The sequence below is a fragment of the Papilio machaon genome, chromosome 10, assembly GCF_912999745.1.
Source record: "Papilio machaon chromosome 10, ilPapMach1.1, whole genome shotgun sequence".
In the NCBI taxonomy this organism is placed as follows: domain Eukaryota; kingdom Metazoa; phylum Arthropoda; class Insecta; order Lepidoptera; family Papilionidae; genus Papilio; species Papilio machaon.
In genome coordinates this window covers 5,545,736-5,569,345 of record NC_059995.1, presented here as the reverse complement: position 1 = coordinate 5,569,345, position 23,610 = coordinate 5,545,736, and the positions used below count along the sequence as shown (strand labels likewise).

Below are 23,610 nucleotides of genomic sequence, written 5' to 3'. Positions count from 1 at the left end.
ACGCTGGTATTGACATTACCAGAAATCATGATTATGCGTAACTTTCCGAAATGCGACCTTGACAAATAAATAACCTAAATCGGATAAGTTATATCGGATGTAGTTTTGGTGATGCATACTTAAGGGTGGAATATACTCTTTTATGACCAAGTTGACGTCCATTGTATCAATCACCGGCGGCGGTCAGAGGGTTAAAACACGTGTTTACCTAAATAGCGTCTAATTATATTTTTTGTTTGCATGAAATTTGGCTATATCTGGATAAGTATACACATCAATAAGACCAAAAAAGTATATGTACTAAATAGCAACATTTTTTAAATATTGATTACAATAATCTTCAAGCTAAAATGAACAAAATATACTAACGCAAATACACCATATATTAAAGAATAAAGATACACAACAATAACACATTCTAACTTCGTTAATCTCATAAGTCCAAGGATAATATATCTTATTGCGGATTTTATATTATTTAAATAATATTTGAAGCGAATACTGAATACTTTTATACAAATATTTCAAATACTCATAAGATTAACAAGGCGAAGATAATAAACAATGCAAATTATTATTATTGTTATTTTTTATGGGATTTTTTACAAGATGCATTCGATGTAACTATAGATATATCTATGTTTCTATAAGTACAAACACATGGAAGACTTTTGAAATATTGATATAGCTATTGGTCATTTGAGCACTGTTCAGTAGAAGTTTGACGAAGATTCCAGGCGGTTTTAGAGAACGCTTGGATGTGGAACGCCCGTGGCGTCATCGGCCGATGATTGTCGGCTCATCGGCCATGGCGAGTTCATCTGTAGCCGCTTTATCACCTTTCCTTTTCCTTGAATACCAAAGAAACGACGCCGCAGCAAAGAGATTTACGAGAACCACGAACCAGGCGAGGAAGAAACTAATGTGATAGCTGTGGAAAACTACTTAGTTAGAACACTATTTGATAATTAAAAATCAAAAAACCCGACTGTATGGCACTTAGGGGAAGAATAGAAATCAAATGACTTTATCATACTAATCATAGTAATACTATAAATGCGAATGTTTACATGGATGGATGGATGGATTGATGTTTGTTTGAAGATATCTCCAGAACGGCTCAAAGGAGCTCGATGAAATTTGGCATAGATGTAGAACATAGTCTGGATGAACGCATAGGCGACTTAGTAAGTTCCTTTTTTAATTTCACGCGAACGGAGTCGCAGCCGAAAGCTTTATTGTATATTTGGAAAAAAAGGAATTTATTATTGTGCTAAACGAACAACTTTAAAAAAGAAGTTCATACTGAATCATAAAATTGATTACTTCGTTACACATTGGCAGACGTACTGTCGATACAATCACTTGAAGTCTGCCAATCTGTAATCGGGTCGCGTTGGCAGTCCATGGCCTAATCTTCTTTGCAAATATCAATGCCCATGTGTCTATTTTTCAATCAGCTTGTTGGGATGAAATGTGGTCGAAGGAGACCAACAAGTGATTACTCATCTAATTATTATATGGAAAATGTTTAATGCTAACTAAAGACTAAAAAAATATTTCCTTCGGCCTCTATGAGGTTTTTTATCGTGCTGATTGCAACGATCATTACTGTTTGTTTTTCTATCATTAACTTTAGACGTAGAGAGCAAGTGTAACTTACTAATGGTAGGCGCGCTCGGGATATACAACTCTGATGTTTTTCTTCATATGGTCTATGCAAGACATTGTAATTTGCACCACCACGAATGTGCAAGAAGCTGGAAATACATAACATTTGAAATAAAACACAGTTTAATAACATTTTGTTTGCGACACTCCACTAAATTAACTCTTTTACTAACTACTATTAAAACGATTTTGAGACGATTCTGAGAGTAGCAAGAAGACTAATATTACTTTGTGTTCCAAAATTTCAAAAGTCATCAAACTTAAATCTCATATATGTCACGTATATACATGTAGTATTTGAATTTAGAAAAATTATGGTATACTTGTCAACAAAAGACTTACTACTGATGAAGTGTATTCCCGCTGCAAGCCGCTTGAACATATAACGAGGATTGCGGAAGGTGTAGGTGGAGAAACCGCAACCCATGGCCATAACGAAAAGACTGATGATACCGAAAGACACCATTGTTCGTACATAATCTGTAAAAAATTAACGACATCAAAAAATGGTTCTGATACCTTGTCCATATTATTCTATACATCTTTTCGTAAATCTAATTATTGCAGTTTCAGCCAAGATAATTTATGATAATTGTTATTGTAATACAAATAACCGTTGTCAATCTAATTTACCTTTAAATAGAATCAAATTCATTTAGTGTGACCACAACTAAATCCAGGCAGGATAAGACTAGGTTAGTGTGTAAATTCATACATTATTATCTCAATTCACTGAACTTAATATTCTTTTAGACTATCTCAAGATTTTCTATTATTACTCTTGTCGATGGCCTCATGACGTCACGCGTTAACTGACGATACTGAGCAGACGAGCACGGTATTAGTGGATGAGGGAGTTATCGACTAACCTTCTGCGTGCGGCTAATAACAACAACAATGACAGTATTCATTCCTACATTATACAGACACACAAATTCTGCACATTTCTATAATATGAAAAACTTACTGGCAACATCTATATCATAGGCAGGGTCCTCAGGCTTTCCATTCTTCATGACTGGTTGCGCGAGATAATTGGTACAATCTGTAACAAATGAATCGTTGCATACAATTGACTATTTTTTATTTTTAGTAGCAATGAAATAACAATGAAGAATGAAATTAAAATCGAAACTGATGACAAATATTTGCTCTCTTGTTGTTTTATTGTTCGTCCTATAAATGAATTTTAGTGAACTGAACCAGACTGAAAACAATACATGAATGAATAAGAGACGCTCTAAATTTGTGAAGTGGTGAAATGAAATCTGTTCATGTTTTTATTACATTTGGCAATTACTTGGATATTCAGTTCTTCGGTTGTTTATGAAATTTTTAGTTTTACTTTTATTTTATTTGATACAAAGCCCGTTCTTGAGTTTACAAAAATCATGCTATGTATTGTTCAAAGAAATCGACGAATATACGATTTCTACTTCATCATCTTCCTGGTCTTTTCCCACTCACGTGGGGTCGGCACACAAGGTTTTATAAACCTTAAAGATTTGGCTTAAGTTTTTACGGCTGGCCATCTGCCTGTCGCCAACCCTAGTTGGAACGAATTTCTTAAAATTAGATGTAATATAAAATAAATCATTCAAAATACGCCAAAAATAAAAATGAGTAAGAAAACATTATATTTAGAATAACTTTAAGCTCTTGTCGTTAGTAGTTAGTGGTCACCATATATTTTAGTGTTACTATTATTCTTTACCACCTCTATATTCTTGATAATCGGTCTTGCATTGGTCTGTCAAAACTTTATTCACTGAGATATCAAACTTCTTCTTCATACAATTTCTAATTAACTTCAAAAAAGTCTTGTTACTAGTATTTTTCATCCTTTTTACATAACGATCGTTTAAAGTTATCGCGCATTGTTCCTCGTCCACCCAGCTTTTTCCTCGCCTTGCGATCACTGTAGCGGCGTTCATTCGCTGCCGTCTTGCCGTCGAGGGTACCGGGTGAGCGAGAAGTTGACGAGTCGGCGTTAACCCTTAATCCTTAAATTGTAATTACGATAAATTTTTGTTTAATTAGCTGTTGAACTTTTATAAAGTGTTACTATACTAAATATTTATTAGCAAATAATGTAGCAAACTGTTGCCAAGACGTTAAAAGTCTCTGCCAACGAGTAGCAATAATTTAATATCGTAATAGCGGTAAATATTCATGTACGTCGTGTGAAAATGCTAATTGACCACACAAATCTAGCCAATACCAGTCTTTCGGTATTGAAAGGGTTTGCTTAATCCAGTATCTTATATTAAAAGTTTAGAGCATACAAATTATTTGTTTGAAGGACTTTATAATACAAAAAGAAAATTTAGTTTTATTTTTGAGTGAAAAACTCCACATTTTATTATAGGACTTCACGTCACTACACGAACAGTAAATCATGTTATGATAAATCTTACCAATATTATCAATGCGGATGGATGGATGTTTTTTGAGAATTATTTTTTTTTAATTTCTCGCGTACGGAGTTGCGGGCGACAGGTAGAAGATAAATATAACATCGTACTCTCGCATATGTTTATCCACCTAATATCACAAATAGATGTAACTCAAGCATTTTTGTATTCCGACGCTGACGTTGACACGGTGTTGTAATTCTCTGACGAAAAGCATTTTTACAGCGACATAACAACTCAGCCGTGTCTGTCCTATCTTTTAACTCTTTAAACATTCTATTTAGGTTAATGGAACTGAAAACTAATACCAAATTGTATTTTTAACACAGCAATAGTCAAAAGTCAAAAACTATTGGATTAAATTCAAAATTCTTTGATACTATCTATTGATTGATCTATTTCGGCGAGTGCTCGTTTGCCACGTTATAATATAAAAAATAATGTCGCCTAAATTGTTTACGTCAGTAATTTTCCGAAAAATTTGTATAAGTTAATGTAATACCTACATAAAATCATAATTTACCAACAATGATAAAAAACTACATAATATGGGTATGTGTTGTCCTACATGTCCTCTTTCTGTGCGTCCCCTTCTCCGTTGATGTTGATAAAGGTAGGCAACGCATCAGCATTTGCAGATGTCTATGGGCAACGATCGCCTCGCTTTTTCGGCGAATCCAGATGGCCGTTTGCTCGTTTGCCTCCTTTTGATATATATAAAAAAAACACAAACCAAAGTTATCTGGTTATGAACAAAAGATGACGTAGCAATTTAATTTTGACACTCATTTTTATCTTGAAGATACCCTCGTCAAAATTGTATGGAAACACTGATGCTGAAAATTTGTTTGAAGATTCAAATCTCTTTGTTCAAAAGTGAGGTTCTTCTTTCACAAAAGAACGAAGCCAACAAGACTATTTCAAATATGAATAAATCTTATATATCAATAGGAATTCATTTATAGTCTACACTTTTTCTTAAAGCTTGCTAAAATTATTTAATTCAAAGAGAATCTAACAATCTTTAATGATTTCTTAATCAGTATTAACCCTTTGAAATCTTCTCCAGAATCTAAGTACATCGTCAGTTTTATTGTTCTCGCAATGGGAATTGGGTTAGTTGAGATAGCGTTCGTCACGAACACAAACGCTTTGTACTCTACGACACACTTTTTCGTTCTGTTTAATTGTTATTTGTAATCCACATTAATAATGACTCACTCCGGCTTTGTAGATATGTTTATCTTTAAAATTGAGTTTATTTGTAATTTATAAATAAACTAATAATTATTATAAATAAATAATTCAAAATCTTTTTAAAATTTGATAATCCTTTTTTTACTATTGCAATATTCCCATGATCGACGACGATATGATCGTATAGTAATATAGTTATTATATGTAAAGTGAAAGTTAAAGAGTTTAAACTAAAACATGAGTTTTAACTTAAAACTCATGTTATTTAAAATGCCATAATTTTAAAGAGAACTTCTTTGTTAAAACATAAAACCAAATAAACAATGATGTTATTTCTTATTTGGCTCATTTGGAAGTCAAACAGACGATCGTCTCGCAGTAATACCGTCCAGATGTTTCCCGAATGTCTTTGTTACATTTATTTCACATATTTTTTTATTGCGTGTCAAAAGAATCGAGCGAATTAATTGGATTAAAATGAACAGTAACAACTTTTTAATTCAATTTATACGATCCATTTACCCATTGTAATTTAACAGTTCAAATTTGTTTTACAATATTGATATGTAACTCGATCACAATCGCATCTGATATAAAACAAAAATGGATGATATGAACTAGGTTAGAATTAAATTATTCACGCTTTTACTTAAAAGTACATTTCAGAATTAAACGGAATTTGTTCCTGATTTTTGCTATCCCAAAGGTTTCAAAATCGCTACATTTAACAGCAAAAGTAACGATAATAATCAGCCGATAAGGTATCGATAAAAGTATCTATTATAGTTTAAATTCTACATTCAATTTTTATATTTATTTAACCACAAACCATAGCATTGGCGCCTAAACACATTCATAATATGTTAGCAGACTAAAGTGTCATTTCTTGGAAGTGCCCGTAATCACCCTGTGCCAAGTGAATTGGCTAGAGCAGTAGTTTCTGGTTTATGACAATGAATCATCTTAGCTAAATCTCTAATGATGTGTTTTATTTAGACTGTATGCATTAGTAAAGTGTAAACCTTTGACCTTTAAAATGTGAATGCCACCTTTTATGTGGTATGCATAACTGGACTGATTGCTTGCTTTCAGATCCCGAGGTAACAAAAGAAGTATTATAACAAAGGAACGTATAGAAAAGCAGTCGAATATCGTATTATCAAGCAATTAAGATTCGTTTGGCAAGCGTTATGAGATGAATAATTGGGTGATGAAGACTTTACGATGAAAAATAACAGAATGCAAATTGTCTTCAAGTAATGCATCAATTAATCGGTCTTAAACTAAAACTATCTTCCACGGTCTTTCTTTCCTGTATAAAATTTCAATGATTCAAACATTTTCTAAGTTTTTACGCCTAACTTCATTTAAAATATTTACCCTTGTTGAAAAAGCATTACAAAATTGTTAATCAATACTTTTTTGATTAAATTTCCTCGGATGCTTAATAAGGCAAAGCATCGTATAATTATTATTGTTACTGTGTTACATTATCTGACGACGCTCTGGGCAAAATCTGCCGATAGTTTTAAAAAGCGATGTTATTTCTGTAGTCATTTCTGTTTCCGCAACATTAACTATGCAATGTGTTCCTTTTGTTTATTTATTTGTCGAGTTACGTAACGTCGGGTTAGCGATATGGATATAGGCCAGTGGCGACTTGAAAAAACCACGTGGTATTTTTATCGGTGACTATAAATCTTATTGTGTGGGTCGAGCTGTATGAACTTTTTATTTCTCCGTGAAAATATTGCGGGCATCCCTGCACGTCGTTCTTAAATGACCTTGGTATCTAAAAATGATGGAATTTGGAAGATATGAATAATTAGTGAAATAAAATACTGCAATGTTGGCACACTGACTGAATTATAGAGAGAATTTTTTGGTCAGACTTAACTATCCAAAAGTAGTAAAACTGTTTCTATTTCTGTCGTTGGGTTGTAAAATTGCGGATTGCTTTTAAATCCCAGTTTTAAATATATACATTTTGCTGCAGATTGCAATAGGTACCTACATTGCAGTCGCTATCATCCTACGTTTAAACGAGCTCATTTTTTCAAATATAACGCAGCTTTTAATGTCCACTAATTTGTCACTAAAGTCGTTGGAAGAAACTTTATCTATAACGGTGGAAATATAAATATCACGAGATATTAAAACGTAGATTAAAAACTCGGAGAAGGTTTATCTTTTATTTTATATTTATAGCATCTAAAATTAAACTACTAAAGTCAGCGAATTAAAATTATATTTTAAAATTCAAGTCAATAAAAATTATTTGTTTTGCTTATATGTAGTTATATGCTTTTGGTTGGTTGATCTTACATATATCATTGAATTTCTTTTCAGATATATGCAGGTTGCAACACGATGTTTTCCTTCAGAGTAAGAACGTCGGTAAAATGTATATATGTGAATCGAAAATCGAAAAACACATTGGTACATTGCGGGAGTCGAACCCAGGACCTGCTGATTGCAAGTCAAGTGCTTTACCCCTGAACCATCGACGCTCGACTTTTAGCTATTGCTAATTAATTACCGCAGCAGTAACAAACTCAAACGGTATCCAATTATAAGTTCATAACAATGTCTTAGAAAATGCTTTAACGAACTGCCGAAGCTTTTCACCAAACGCACCACGCAAAGGGATAAAAATAAAGTAGCTACAAATACTCAATTTTCGGAAAAGTAAACAACTCTCTTCCAATCTTAAAAATGTTAGGGTAATCTATTTAACTCAATCACATACGCAAACGGACGTACTTATGATTAAAAAAAAGTTCAATTCAAATAAAGATACACTCTTGTTAATAGTGTGATATATGTATGAGTCCATTAGTGAGAATGTTGCGCAAAGGTTGGAGAATTTCATTTTATTTTTTCACAGCATTCTGCTTTATCTCACTCGGTTACTCCATTAACTCCCGCTGGTTTACTTTACCATCGAAGTTGTTTTCTCTGTTTCTTAGTAAAAATACCTTTTTCAAACAAACAAAGTCTACCGATCGGTTTGTTTATTTCTCAAGTCAGCTATCTTTTTTATGTAATCAGAAGCACGTCGTAGCTAAGATTGTAAGACATAAACTATTCAGCTATAAAGACTAGTTATGTTCAACAAGAATTACGATATTTAGGTAACAATTTACAAGCAATTTGTACACAGGCTGCCAGATAAATCAATTTCTTTGTAATGCTTTGGAGCTGAGATGTAATCATTGTCTATTTTTGAACGAAATTTTACAGACGGTTTCTATTTTACAACGGAGAAACTAAAATAACTAACCATTAGGCTAAGAGATTATCTCAATAGAAAAAATCCTCGTTTGTAAGCACGAAAAACTGATATAACCAAGATGTTATGAGAACCTTTAATAAAAGATTAAAACTGATTTAAATAATATAAAAATGCGTTAGTAATAAATATACTTACTTGTGAAGTATTCACCAACCATATCTTCAATATCGTACGGCCGAGGTGTTGTAGTGCCAACGGTGCCGTTGTATTTTACAGGCGAAGTAGGCGCGGGATGGAATAAATATCGGCAAATCTCCCACATGCCCGAGTTGCTCCACATCAAATAAACACCCATCGAAGGAAGATATACACCTGAAACAAATAATAAAAAACAATAGTGAAACTTTGTCGTATAGCATTTACTAAAGCTTCTAGCACACAGTCGCCAAAACTAACCACAATAGCAAATCATATTGCAGTTAAATCGTATTTGACGAGAAGCAAAATCTTCCTTTCATTTACGTTTCTATTTCGCTTTCGCGACATTGTGTACGAACCTAATTATAATTTTACCTACTACGTTTTCCGAAAATAAAATATCATATCATTATATCTATGTGCTGCAATCACTTACTCGATCTGCGTACGGTCTACAGAAATAGACCGACGGTCATCGACCCCACTGCCACACACCCGTAATTAATAATACGTTCCCGACTACGCCTTGGATCTCGCACACAACAGTTGACAACTTCCTCACACGATTATTATGTTCAACATGCGCACGTCCCGATGCGCACAATCCAAGTCATCGTCCATACATTCGCACGTGGAAAGATTTAATAATATTTACAAAAATTTTGTGCCAGAAAAGATTAATTTTATTTATACATCATTTAAACATTTTGTGTGGCAGATTGGTCGAGATGAAATGATCCCGCTTTTATGCGTGATTTTCTGAGTAAAGTAAACATTCGAGTTTGATTTACTTTACATGATTATGTTTTTGAAGATAATAATATTAATTCTGTTAGTTTAGTATTTTTTTTTATTGAGGAGTGACGATAAGATGATCTGATATCAAATAGTAGGAGAGTTATTTTATGAACTTTCCTTCCCTTCTCTGCCATTAACCTCGATGGACTTGGCATGGTTCATCATCATGAATCAGTGAACTACTTAAATAGACGTCACCAAATCTTCCGAATAGTTGACAATTGCCTTTGCAATTTGCACAATCTCAAAATTAGTAAAGAATATAGAAGTATTTAGAAATGTATATCTATAAGTATACCTTTGCCTCCTTCAATATGCACCCATTTCTCTGTACAGACAGCTGCTATCCAGACGAACGTGCAGAGGCCGACGAGTACGGTGCAGGCGAAGAGGATGCGGCGCTCGATGACCAAAGCCTGAAGTAGCGGTCGTCGTTCGGCGCCTGTCGACGACGCTGTTGACATTTTGTCAGTCTCCATTGTTGATATCTTTTAGGAACCTGTGACAAAACATCGACATTTTAATTCAGTACTATTATTTATAACGTGTATCAAGCGGCATTCGAATTCGTTTTTCACTAATTTAGAATTTTATTTCTTACATCTACTGTATATGATTTTTGACAGGAAAGAAAATAAATCGAATGATATCTCATACATCAAAATCAGCTCAATCGTTTAAGCTCCAGGCCGTCACTAAGGCTTTTTACGCACATACAAACTCACTAACATAAAAAGAAAAACATTGTGGTGTAAATAAGGGTATATAAATGTTACCCTGATGCAAAGTCATCTAATAAAAGGCAACGAACATAACGTTATCATTCTGTGGTATAACAAAACAAAAGAGTTAGGCAAATTTGACCTCTCAGCGCATGTGTTTACGCTTAGTGAATCGTTCGACCGTTGTCATATCGGTTGAAAAGGGTTATCACAAACCATAATCCCTAGCAATCAAGGAATTCCCTCTCCGGTCCGATTTAATAGAGTATAATCCCGCACAACCGTTTACCCTAGAATACAGGGTATTTTAGTAGACAGACAGACATGAGCGTCGGTGGCTCATGGGTTAAGCACTTGACTTGCAATCTGCAGGACCTGGGTTCGAATCCCGCCATGTAATAATGTGTTTTTCGACTTTCGATTTACATATGTACATTTATCCGACGTTCTTACGGTGAAGGAAAACATCGTGATGCAACCTGCACATATCTGAAAAGACATTCAATGACAAATGTATCAACCAATCCGCATTTGGCCAGCGTGGTTGACTATGACCTAGTCACCCCTAAGTTAGGGTAGGCTCCAAGCCCCACAATGGGGACGTATAGTGAGCTGATGATGATGAGACATACAAAAAGATTGTACACGTATATTATATACCTAACCTTTGTGTTATGAACTATACCTTTGTGTTATGCCTCGTTAGTTTAGTAATTTTATTAACCTTTAAATGGCGCCTTTTACGTTGGAGCGCAGTAAATTTTCTACTACTTAGCTATTAAAATAAGTGGCGTGTATTTCAATGTGATCTGGTAAATTCCTGACGCCTCGCAATCTTATTAAAATTTCGCTCGGTTTAGACAGACAAAGAATAGCGTAAAATTAAAAATAAAAGTTGAATAATGTATACTGAGTTTATCCAAAACACATTAACAATTTATTTCCCTTTACATTAGTGAGAGTTAAAAAATGTAAAATTTAAATGTAAAATATAATTCAAAAGTGTAAAATATTAAAAAAAATACAAACAAAATGGATTTATATTTATTTGTGTTGACTTGCCTTTTGTTGTTACAAACAACGTTCCAATCAACGATTGTTCACCTCTTCATATACAATTAATTCGTGAGTATTCGACGGACATCAGTAAAGTATACGAAATTAATTATTGTCGGTACCATGAAAAAGATTTACATAGCTTTTCTCTGTTCTTGTTTGTCGTGTCATGCGCCGTCAGAAGTTTGATGTAACATACAAAGCAAGCTTCTCGAACCATCGATGTACTCATTAACTAAAATATCGAATTTATGTACCGTCGCCGCGCCGACACTACATGAGTGGGATAAGGAAAGGGAATCGATGAAGATTAGTATGAGTTAAATAAATAAAATTTTGGTTACTTTGTAATAGCATTTGGCAAGTAGTAGAAATGTGTCATAGCATGTCGCCGCTCACCAGAAGCATATCAGTTCACATGTAGCAAAATAACAATTTTACATTAACGTTCCTTCCACATTTATCACAGTAATAAATGTCCCCAAGATATTATTGTCTGCGAAGTGATAAAACGTAAAAAAAAACAATCATTATAATTAAATTAACCACAACGTCACTCAGAAAAACTATTAATTCATTGTATTATTATTAAACGCCGGATAATTTATAGCAGAACGCTTTCAATTTTGTTGTCTTTGGCGCGAATTTGAGGCGGTTTTAATGCGTTCGAATGATTGAAGGTCATGTAAACGAAACAAGAAATGAGAAGATACAAGTAAACGATAATGAAATTAACTCGAATCTGATTTGTACTGTCTAAATAATAAAAATAACACATTTTTATTAAAATAATGTAACGCTTAGTTTAATATGTTATTTTAACTTGAACGTAAATAAATCATCACCATTAAGAACGACGTTATTTTTTTTAAAGCGGCACAACTTTTTGATTGAACAATTGACTATCGGATACATGTGTACTAATCAAAAATGTATACACATAACTACTTTAGTAATATTCAAGAAACATAAATACTGATTTAACTTAAAAAATGCAAATAAAACGTTCGTAAATTTTCTTACGTAGTCTCAAGCTTCAAACATTTAGGTACTCGGTGTCTCTAACAGGGGTATCCTTGAGATCGGAGCCATTGTGCCTGTTTGGTGACTGACGCAAGTGCTTGCATTGTTTCAAGCGAATGAAATACGCTACAGGACATTATATAAATATAGAACATTTGTTTTATTAACGTCTAAATACAGCTACAATAATGTATATGAAACATTAAAAGCTCGTATACCTGAAATTAAATTCGAATGAATTTGAACGGATTAATTGTTTTAAAATTGATCGATAAATACTTATAGGGAGACAGCAAACCATAACATCTTAAAAGAAAAAAAATAGTAAGAGATTGCAGTAGCTCAAAGAGTTTTATCTTTTTAATTGCCTACTTAAAGTTTTTATGTTGTTTTATTGTTTACCACTGAGATTCTCTTTAAGACGGATCAGATAAGATAAAGGCACTGGTTTATTGCCAGTGTAGTGGTTCTTAAACTGAGATCTCAGACGTCCTCCTTATGAAATGACGTCATTGAGCGTTTACGACCTGACAATAATAGGTACTAGAATGTCTCCCGTCTTAACAACCAAACATCTGTCGACGAATAAAGTTTGAGTTTATACAAAAAAGGAAACAACTTAATCTCAGAAGGCAAAACAAACTGTGTTTGGACTATTAAATGCAAGATTTATTATGTCCATTAAAGTCCTATTGACTTATTAGGACTTCTTAGTAACACTATTAACTGAAATTATTGTGCTGATTTACAAAATCATATATTTAAAAATATCCAGTTGAAATTTAACTCTCCAAAGACATTATTATAAATTAAAAAAAAAAAAACAAATTCAATGAATTTAAATAGATGTAATATAGATATTATTCCTTTCCTTATAGACAGACATGTGAATGGAATCTGGGTTTAGTATTCTAACTGAACTATTTCGTTATTCCTGGAATAAACTAAAAGGGAGCTCACTGGTAAATCCAGGAAGCGGCAGACAAATGAATGACGGTTGTCACTGTTGTTGAGTGAGTTTTCACTGAAAATATATATGTATAAAATATATATTATCACAACTCTCATTGAATAAATTGTAATAAAAATGGTTTCGTAAACATGCTTCGAAACTGATGCGGCATCATCAGTCTTAATCATGTCACTTTTCAAACAACATTAAAAATATCGTTTATTATATCAATTTTAAAGGTAGCTTAGAACCAGGAAAAGGACATAGGATAATTTTTACCCCGTTTTCTATTTTTTTATTCCGCGCGGACGGAGTCGCGGGTAAAAGCTAGTATATATATGAAAGAAAGTCGTGTTAGTTACACTATTTATAACTCAATATCGGTCAAATTGATTTAGCTGAAAATTGATTGGGAGATAGCTTAGAACTAGGAGACGGACATAGGAACTTTTTTATCTTGTGTGCATTTTTTTATTTCGCGCGGACAGAGTCGCGGGTAAAAGCTAGTTTATAATATTAGTAAGATTAATTAGTAAGTATTAAAATAATTCCAGGTATTGTGTCTAACGGATAAAATCCCACGTGTGTGCAGTAGACCGCTACGTCTATACGCACAGGAAATTGTTGAATGACGAAAGCTACGTTAGTATGGAACAGGGTTCATCTAATTATAAAACAGTTTTCGTAGACAAATCGCTGTACGTTGCACCAAATTAAAACTTAAACTGTAAAATTAACTCCATAATATGTAGAGCAACGAGCTTAATTAGGAAAGGGTAATTAACTGACGAAGCTAAAAGTCGATGCAAGGAGTAAATGAAACAGACTAGAAAAAATCGGGCAAAGTTTTGCAACGGGTGGTTAAATTTTAAATATCTTTTCAATTTAAACTATCTCCATAAGTCACCAAAAGTAAATAATTAAAAAGACGTATGTATTATTTAAGCTTAAGCTGATTACCGATGGCTTGATTTCTAAACTTGAAATTATTTTATCGTGCACCTTCATTTAGTTATTTTGAAAGATTATCATAATGTGGATTATATCTGTAAGAGATTGTGGAATCTTATTATAGTTGCAGCTTTATACAAACGAATTCTTGGCACCAAAATCTATCCATACTTTTAGTATTATTTAGTATAATATTTATGATTTGTTTTGACATAAAGAAAAAGAAGACATAATCCCTCTTGAGATTATAACAGAAAAAAATTCAAATTGTGTGAATTTAAAAATCTATTTTTCTTTTATGAATGTAATTTTTGTAGATGTTAAATGTTTATATTTTATGTAGTAAAATTTAAATTAAATCGTCCACAATACCGAATAAAAGGTATAAAAAATATAAATTAATTAAGTTCTTTTCTATCTCCTTCATTTTAATGTGTTCTTAATTCTTTCTCAAAGCTGACAAATAATAATGAAACTTAAGACTACAGATATTATATAATTTTCTACAACAATGTTTAAATTCATCTATCCGGGCGTATTTCATAAGTACAACTTTATATTTAACGGTTGCATCTCAGAAGATAATGTAAAATTCTTTTGGTAGAGCTCTGACAGGCGTTGGCGTGCAGTAATAGACATTGTGTTTTACATTCGATCAGATTGAATCTAACTCCAAGGTCTTGGTAAAGAAATTTCATTTAATTCACATTTCTTAAACTAAACCATGCTGTTGAAAAATTGCGAGGAAACCTTCAGTTTACTTGTTTAAATTCCACTTTAAGTTTTCAAAACCGTCGAATAAATTATAATCAATTAATAACAATATTTTACACACTTCTCTGCATTTTTATAAAATTTTACGATTTAATAAAGTAGACTAATGGGAATCGTTTAATTCTATTTAAAATTAATTCTGATATCTGTGATAAGTTTTGGACGACGGCCAAAAATATTTATTTTCTATAATTCTATAGCCTTAATTTAATAATGTTTTAATTAAATCATTAGTGAATTAAATAATATTTTAACAGTGAAACTAGAGACTAATTGATGAAGTTAAATATGTAGTTTGTTAGTTAGAAACATATTTATATTACTTAAATCTCAACAAGTTTTTGATTAATTTTTCAAATACATTTATTTTCTATCACATAGATATAGAGATTTAATAATAAAACGTAATCATAAGATTATTTGAACTAAAAACGCGTAATATCAAAGAGCAAGTAGTGGGCAGATATTACGTAATGAATATTAAGTTTCTCATTTTCATTTCATAAATGGAGAGACATTTTTGTCGATGAAGTCAACTCGCATTAGTGGAATGCATGACAGGCACTAACGCAAGGCGACAAGGGGCCGGCGTCTGAGACGACGAAGTGACGCCCGTCGCTGTTTACACACCACTTACTACGTTATCAACTCGTCCATATGAATACTTATTTGATATTAGCTTTTAAATACCCATTTTATTCAGTTATGAATTTCCTAGTATGTCTGAATAAAATTTTATTAAAAAAATAAGTTATAACTTTAAAAACAACAACAGCATAAGTCACGTCCAAAACCCAGAGAGATAGGCTGAGACCACGGACCTCCTTTGGCGCGGTAGAAAATAGATTTAATTAATAAGCAGCAATTATCTGCAGTTCCTTTGGTGTTGCGGATGTCCATGGGCGTCGATAATCACATCGGTGTTCCCGCCGCGCCGCTCGTTTGCCCCCTTCTCTTATAAAAAACTTGAGAGGTGTCAAGGGACACCCGGATGGAACGAAGTTCCTTTCAATTAATTAGTGAAGGAACCAATGTTTATTCTATGCATAAAAAACTTAAGTCTTCACAAGAAGTACATTTTATTTCTATGAATTTTCGTTTTATATTGTCACGTCGTTACCATGTTGATATAGCAAAAAGTGTCGTGACAACTTTTCGTAAGAATTTTTTCCGTCTAGCCCCCTTTCACAACGCGCGATAAGGAACTTCGTTCCAAAAACATGATCCAATACTGATCAAGTAACCATTAAGATTCCAGGACAAGACGTGTTGTCTGTTATATATATTATTCGTGTAATGCATGAGCGTGATATCGTATGGATTATATTCTATTAATAATTATTAATAGAATTTTTATTATATTAGAAATTATTATTAGAATTTTAATGTTCGCTTTGTTTTTCATGACAAGGTCGATGGTTCAATGCTACTGTACAGGGTTGGAATAATAGTTTTTACGTCATCTATATAGTTTTTATTAAAAGTCTAGCTGATGCTCGCGTCTTCGTCCGCATGGAGAATATGTCACAAATCCAAATCCAAAAAGTATTCAGTAAAATTTTAATTAAGAACTTGAAAAATTACTGCAACAAAAATAGCGAGAATCGTAGGAGTCACAAGTCAAATCATGATTACTGAAGAAGCTCTGGCTATTCAATAGAAATGAAACTTGTTAAATAACTGACAATATTGTATTCGTCGTAAAGTGTGTCGCTCCCGGTCTCGTCTGTTAAATTTGGCTCTTCTTTTTTTGTCTCATCTGTCAACGGGTAGTGTCGAACGTGAGAGGCCGTAACGTAAATAAGTGTAAGCCTGTACTCATTGCGAAGCTGACAATCACAATGGAGACAAGTGATCGATTTAACCCTTTTCACTCAGAAATATATACAGTATTTGTGGCTTTGAGTGTACGACAAACATTGCAGTTTGATGTCTGTTAAAATTTTTATTTTTTCGCAAAATGCTATATGTAAAAGACTCTGTATTTTGTTTTATTAAGAGGTAAATGATATCTGCAATAAATGTCTATTAATCTATAGATATAATTGACTAATAAAAGTAATTATTAATGTGAGTCTAGAAATTCTACATAAAAACCAAATCAAATGTCATTTAATGACGGTATTAATTCGATAACCAGCTCAATAACTTCATCAACCTAAATGTGGATTACAAAAATAAACTGTTCACTATTGTTTACCGATAAAAATAGATAGAGCTGTGTACGTGACGAATCTAAACTGGTCGGGATATTGCCGGGATAATCCATTTTACAATTAAATCCAATATATATTTTGCTACAGATCGGATAATCTGATAAATTTTTTAAATAAAATAGAGTTACGCAAAGTAAAATGAAGTAAAGTTTAATTTTTAATGTATGATATGATGGATGGATGGATGTTTGTTAGTAATACCTACATCGTATTAGGGAAATAGTCTAATGTCTAAAGGAGCTGATTCGTTAAATCAGGTGAAGTCTTGTTTCGCATCGCACTGTACTGGAGTACTTCTGCAAAGTTTGAGGCTAATCTTCAGTATTGAAGAAACGTTTAAAAAAACATACGACAATAAACCAGATGCGGTAGGTAAGTAGTTTAGTCTGGTGTTATTTAATGATCTATATGTTAATATAATAAGTACAATATGTTATGTCTGTTTTTCTGTCGAAAACAGTTGTGTTAAAATTAATCACCCGAGAAGATATATTGGTTAACATTAATAAAAGATAGTAATAACAAATATCTTGATCTGGCGCGCATATTGGCTGATATGTGGGCAGTGCTGCACACGCTTCAGCTTGTTTTGCTACCAAATTGTTTGTCTGCCAATCAATACCATTGTCCTGTCAGTGTGATTGATTCCGTTATTAGTGCAGTGTAGAATCTCGGAGCAGGTAAAGATATGTTATGCATCGCTAATATAGAAATTCAAAGATTGAATGCATCTCCTCTCCCGCCAAATCCACTTCCCCTTACTATCCTAATTGTAGGCCGTGAAAGAGGACTAGAATTGGCCTCCTATACACATACATCCGAAAACGTAATTCCATACTTCCATTTCACGCCTGTTTTCTGTGTGGCCGTGGTGTTGCAACGGTAGAGCGATTCATTCGTGAACAAGCTATTGCTTCTGTAGACTCTCCTATTACTTAACTTAACAGTTAACAGTTAACAGAGTAACTGAACTCTACAGATAAATAAACGCAAGCACAATATTAAAGTAAAAAATAAATATAAACAAAAGGTGTTCTAAAATCTAGCATGCAATCAGTGTCGCAGTGATATCGACAAGGTATTGCCTAATCAGACGCTTCCATCAGGTGATACGGTGCTGATATTGTTACAAGCTTTCAATATCTAGCCCTCCGAACATTGATATACACGCATCAATGATTTTAAGCTGTGTTGTTTGTTTCCACTAGCGAAACATGCTTATAACACATTCTTACAACACTCATGATTTTTGAAAAAATGAAGATAACAATATTTATACATATTAATAAAATTGGTGTGTCTGTATGTAACATCAAAAAATATATATTTCGTACACTTGATGTATTTGCGTTGTATATAATGATAAATAATTTTTAAAATGTTTGTCTGTCTATCTGTCAGCAAAGTTCTTGAACCGGACTTTGAGGGGAATTATTGGCTATTTTATTTTAATTCTGCCCGACGAAGTCGTGGATGAGCGCTAGTTTTTAATTACAATTACAAGTTTACGGCAGTCTTATCAGTCAGTTAGTATATGTTGTATATACTAATTAAATTAGATTGGCAATTCATCACTTTTATTTATTTATTTTAATATTGATTTTTAATTTGTATTGTTTTTGTCATTTGTTATATGTGTATTGAGTGATCGCCTCTAAATTAATTAAAATTACTTTTATATTTTGAAATTTATAGATGTCTGTCGCCCGCGAATTCGTTCGCGAGGAATTACAAAATTAGTAGCCTATGTGTTCATCGAGACTATGTTCTCATATATGCCAAATTTCAACAAGTTGCGTTTAGCTGTTCTGGAAATACGTAATAACAAACATCCATCCATCTAAACTTTCTTCTTTATAATATTAGGCTGGTTTTACAGTCACGCGTTTCGGCAGCGCCGTCGGAGCGCGCGCGCTCGGATATGTATTGGGGTATTAGTAGCGTTTCAAATTCGCGCGCTTGAGCAGCGCCGTTCGTTGAACGCGTCCTATTCGCGCGGCGCGGTCGAAGCGCGCGCCGCTCGTGCGCTTCTACGGCCATTGTGCGTTTTAGTCTCACGCCGTTGAGACGTGCCGTTAGGTACTGTTGTGTACAAAATGAATCACATCGATACGGGTCGAGTAATTGACGAAGTGCGAATTAGAAGATGTTTATGGGACCCGGCCGCACAACTCTAACTTGCACAGTAATTCGTCGAAACTGCTGGTTGATAGGCGAAAATATTTATAAAATTTATAACTATTTTCTCGTAAATCAGAGAAAGATGTTACGTGTTCGCCTCTCAGTAACCTTGTAGCGTTATAAGGATCAACACCTACTGTTCTTCGACGTTTTTGTTGCCTTTTTTTCCATAAAAAGTAAATAGCCAGTACTCTAACCGCATTGCCGTTCATTTTGTATCTGTTTGTACACGACTGTCTCACAGCAGCGAAACGCGCCGTACTAATGTCGTTTTTGGTGCACCGCTGTTCAAACGCGCGCTGTCCAACAGCGCGCTGTCCAACGGCGCGTCTAGCGGCGTGACTGTAAAACCAGCCTTAGTAAGCTAAGTAAGTTTTGTATACAATATGTAATAATGTTTTTACTTTCTTTCGAACATCATTGGTTATAAAAGACGTTAGAAAATTGGCAACAATATTAATTTCAATATCTGTATTACTAATGATCTCATAGTAAGACTTTTATGTAGGAAACAGACACATTAATTGAGTAATAACATTACCCGTAGCCCGTTGGTCATACGTTAATATTATTAGAAACATTCATAGGAAATTGAATGACGGATGTTATAAAAAATATAATAAACAACGTGTTTCTTAAAGTTACCGCATCTTTTTACAGAAGTTTTGTAACCAAAAAGATGTGGTTTAAAAACATTGCTAATTAAGATCATTGGACGTTGTTTTTGATTGATAATGTTTCAAAAGTTCATGAAATAGGCGTTTCAAATAAACTATCCATATGAAAGTACTACCGTATTTCGTTTTTGTTTTGTTCTGTTATAAAATTATTATTTAGATGTTGATAATGTTCATTTACTTGAACTTATATTTTTCTTCATTAAAATTACAATTGAATATTTTTAGTTTAATTAATGCCATTACAAAAAACACATTTTTCTAAATAGTACAAAACGTCGCAAGAAATCTTAGTAATATTATAAACGTGAAAGTTTAGATGGGTGAATGGATGGATGTTTTTTTGAAGGTATCTCTGAAACGGCTCAACGGATCTTGATGATATTTGTTGTCGAACTTAGTGCAAGAACACATAGACTACTTATTAAGTTTTTTTTTATGCCGCAGTATGATAAGTAGTTAAGTTATGTATTACCGTGGATTCTCACTACCGGAACATCTATATATATATATATATATATATATACATTGTCATCTCTCTTACTCTTCAATATAAAACAGACAACAAAATGTGTTACTACACGTGTTTCGCATATGAAAACTCACAGTACGAACAACCACGCTGAAATTTTAGGAACGTGTTGACGTAAATACTATTGATTATGTGGATACTTACTGTCAGCTCGTGTTGTAAAATACGAAATTAACTGTTTCTTCGAAAATTGGTAGAACCGCTGTATGTACTGTTTTAAAACTTAACTTTCCTAGATTCTTTTTACACACGCTAGAGTTAGATTTGCTCACGTAGATAGACTACAAAGTAAACGAATAAAAAAACACACCGATTTGAACAGTAAAACCAAAAGAAATTATAAAAAAGGGAAACAGATTTGAAAGTCACATTTAGAAAAGTAAATATAAAAAAGCTATCAAATGTGATAGTTGCACCAACAAACAGTTAATACCAAATTCATTTTGTTCAGCAAGATTACCCTTATAGCGAAATAAAACTTTTCATGAAGGTTGCTAGTCCATTAAGGTGACAAAATTGCTTGTCTAATACCATGTGTCACCCCGGAACTCCACTGCACTCACACTCGTATAAATACGGGTAGTCCATTATACCTGTATAGGCTATAAACCGTGGTGTTTGGTTACTATTTGATTTTCGCCATTTAAGCGCTGTCAGTTGCGGTAGACAGCGGTGGTGAGGGTTCGAACTATTTTTAGAGATAGAATTAAGTTGGAACGAACCAAAGCTGTCACTTCTAAGCAATTACTGATCCATTTATAGAGATCAGTGAGTCTATCCCTTACATTTTCTTAGAAATAACAGATACTAAAATATGTATAAACACAAGTGTCACTGCAGTCCGAACTCAGTCACAAAAACCCTTTAAGTTATTCAACGTATCGACTAGTAGATTACGTACACGACAGCTATTTTACAGCGAACACGAACATAACTTAAAACGTATAAAAAGTATTTTATTCTTTTTAAGTTATGACATATTATTATTTTTTTAAATAGAATATGGATAAAGCATAATATCCTTAAAAGTAATACAAGGTTTTTCTTTACTTCCTTTACTTTAAAATTGTGAGAAAACGTAATTTACTAAAACCCGCTTTACTTTTAACTAACCAGTCGAATTGTAAAGTTGAAACAAACATTAGCTGTCAGTTCTAATGCACAGTTCTCAGTTGAATATCTATACTCGTACAATTTAATTGTACATTTCAACTGTTCAGTTAAAACTGATGGTGTGTAGCGGGTAAGGCTACAAAAACTATGACTTACAATAAAAATATGTTTTACAAAAGAATATTATGAAATTTAACTTACTAGCTTTTGCTCGCGACATGGAACACGCACATACTTAAATAAATATTATTTTGTTGTAATGTTACTTTTTTTACATGATTTGACCATAAAATAAAATTAGAGAAACTATCTCACACTAGTTTTTTCTAATTTTCTTTGGTAGTTCTAATTTATTTACATGAAAACCATAGACTATATTCAAAAGTGTTTTCTTGATTGTTATCACAACATTAAGATTTTATATTGATTTGGATGGTTTCAAAGTTATATTGAATCGGTTGATACACGGTTATATGAGTACTTCTATCAAGTATTATAATTTTACCGGATATACTGTAGGTACTTAAACTTTTTCCATGACTTTTTTGTATTGTTTTATATAAATGAAAGTACACGAAAAAAACCAGGTGGTAGCCCTGTTTAAATATTAATGAATGACTTCTAACCTGTTGATCAAACCGTAGTGTTTCAGGTTCTCGGGAACTGTTGAGATGCTATCATGAATTTTTAATAACTTCATGCATTTTTCACGGCGATCTTATTAATAAACACATTATAACACAAACTATAACTACATTAACACATTCAATTTCGTGTATTTAATTTTAAAAACTTATAAAACTGCTGGGACATAGAATTTAGGAAGGAAATTTTTCCCGATTTTTGCGGTATTCACGCCGAAGGAACAATAGAGACGCGCGCTCGGGACGAATGAGCCGCCCAACTGACGGGCGGGCGGGAACAAAGTCTCACGTGGCCCGGCTCGCCAGGGCTGCGCAAACCCGCCTGTTGCCGGGCCTTAGCTGCGTCTGGTATGCTATCACTGAATCCAATTCACGCGTTTTTATTTTATGATAGTGTTGTAAAAACAATTCAATAGCGCTACAATTTTTGTTATTCAATAAAACAAAATTTTATTATTGTATTGTATCAATTTACATTAATTACACTTAAATAATTACATACTTAAAAACTGGGTGTGCTCAACAGAGCGAAGCAGTATTTCTAGCCGGGCCACCGACTTCAGCAGTATAAGGCGCAAGTTCGGCCCCCCCATGAAATACTGCTCGCATCTCTGGGCAGGAGCACCCCAATACTAGCTTCTTCCGTTTGAACGCATACAACGGAGAGCGTAAAGTAAGAGTTGTAAAGCTTAATGATGTAATACTCAACCTGAAGAAGGACTTTCGACGTGTCTGAATCAATTCTTATCTATCGCTAGTCGGTGCGTTACTGAAATAACTATACGTGAGTGCGGCCATTTTAAATTAGTTTATAATAATTTCTACCGAAAGTTTTATCTCTTCCTTGGAACAAAGCATTATATTTAAATTGTTTAAACTTTCCTGAACAAAGTATCATTGATTAAATTGTTAGTGATATTCAAATATGGTGATATTGGATAAAATCGGAATCGCAAATTCATTATCGATTCATGAAACTCGGAAAGAAATATAGTTGGTCGAAAAGGTTTTCGAACATTTTCAAATTTGAACTAATGAAATTTTCTTTCTATTCTTAAATCTGTCAGATAGAGATACATTTTAAAATAAGTAACAAAGATTTATTCTTATAATATCTTATTTAAAACATAGATAATTGATTAATTCATATTTTAGGCATATCTATTATTTTATAATTAATAAAGTAAGAGGACTGTCAGGATTATGTAAGTACATTTTTGAAAAAATAAGATATTCGGCACTTTAGCGACTTTTTG

At 33.2% G+C, this 23,610-nt stretch overlaps 1 protein-coding gene across 1 annotated transcript; it reads right to left on the bottom strand.

The window, feature by feature from the left end:
• Nucleotides 1–553: 553 nt before the first annotated feature.
• LOC106718119 lies at nt 554–22,690 on the bottom strand. The gene is made up of 7 exons (XM_014512125.2): nt 22,337–22,690; nt 9,812–10,012; nt 8,713–8,889; nt 2,639–2,716; nt 2,014–2,151; nt 1,664–1,760; nt 554–931 (listed from the first exon to the last, which is right to left on the bottom strand). The coding sequence occupies exons 2-7, from the start codon at nt 9,990–9,992 to the stop codon at nt 778–780; spliced, it is 825 nt and encodes a 274-aa protein (XP_014367611.2). The 5' UTR covers nt 9,993–10,012; nt 22,337–22,690; the 3' UTR covers nt 554–777.
• Between the last annotated feature and the right edge of the window lie 920 nt (nt 22,691–23,610).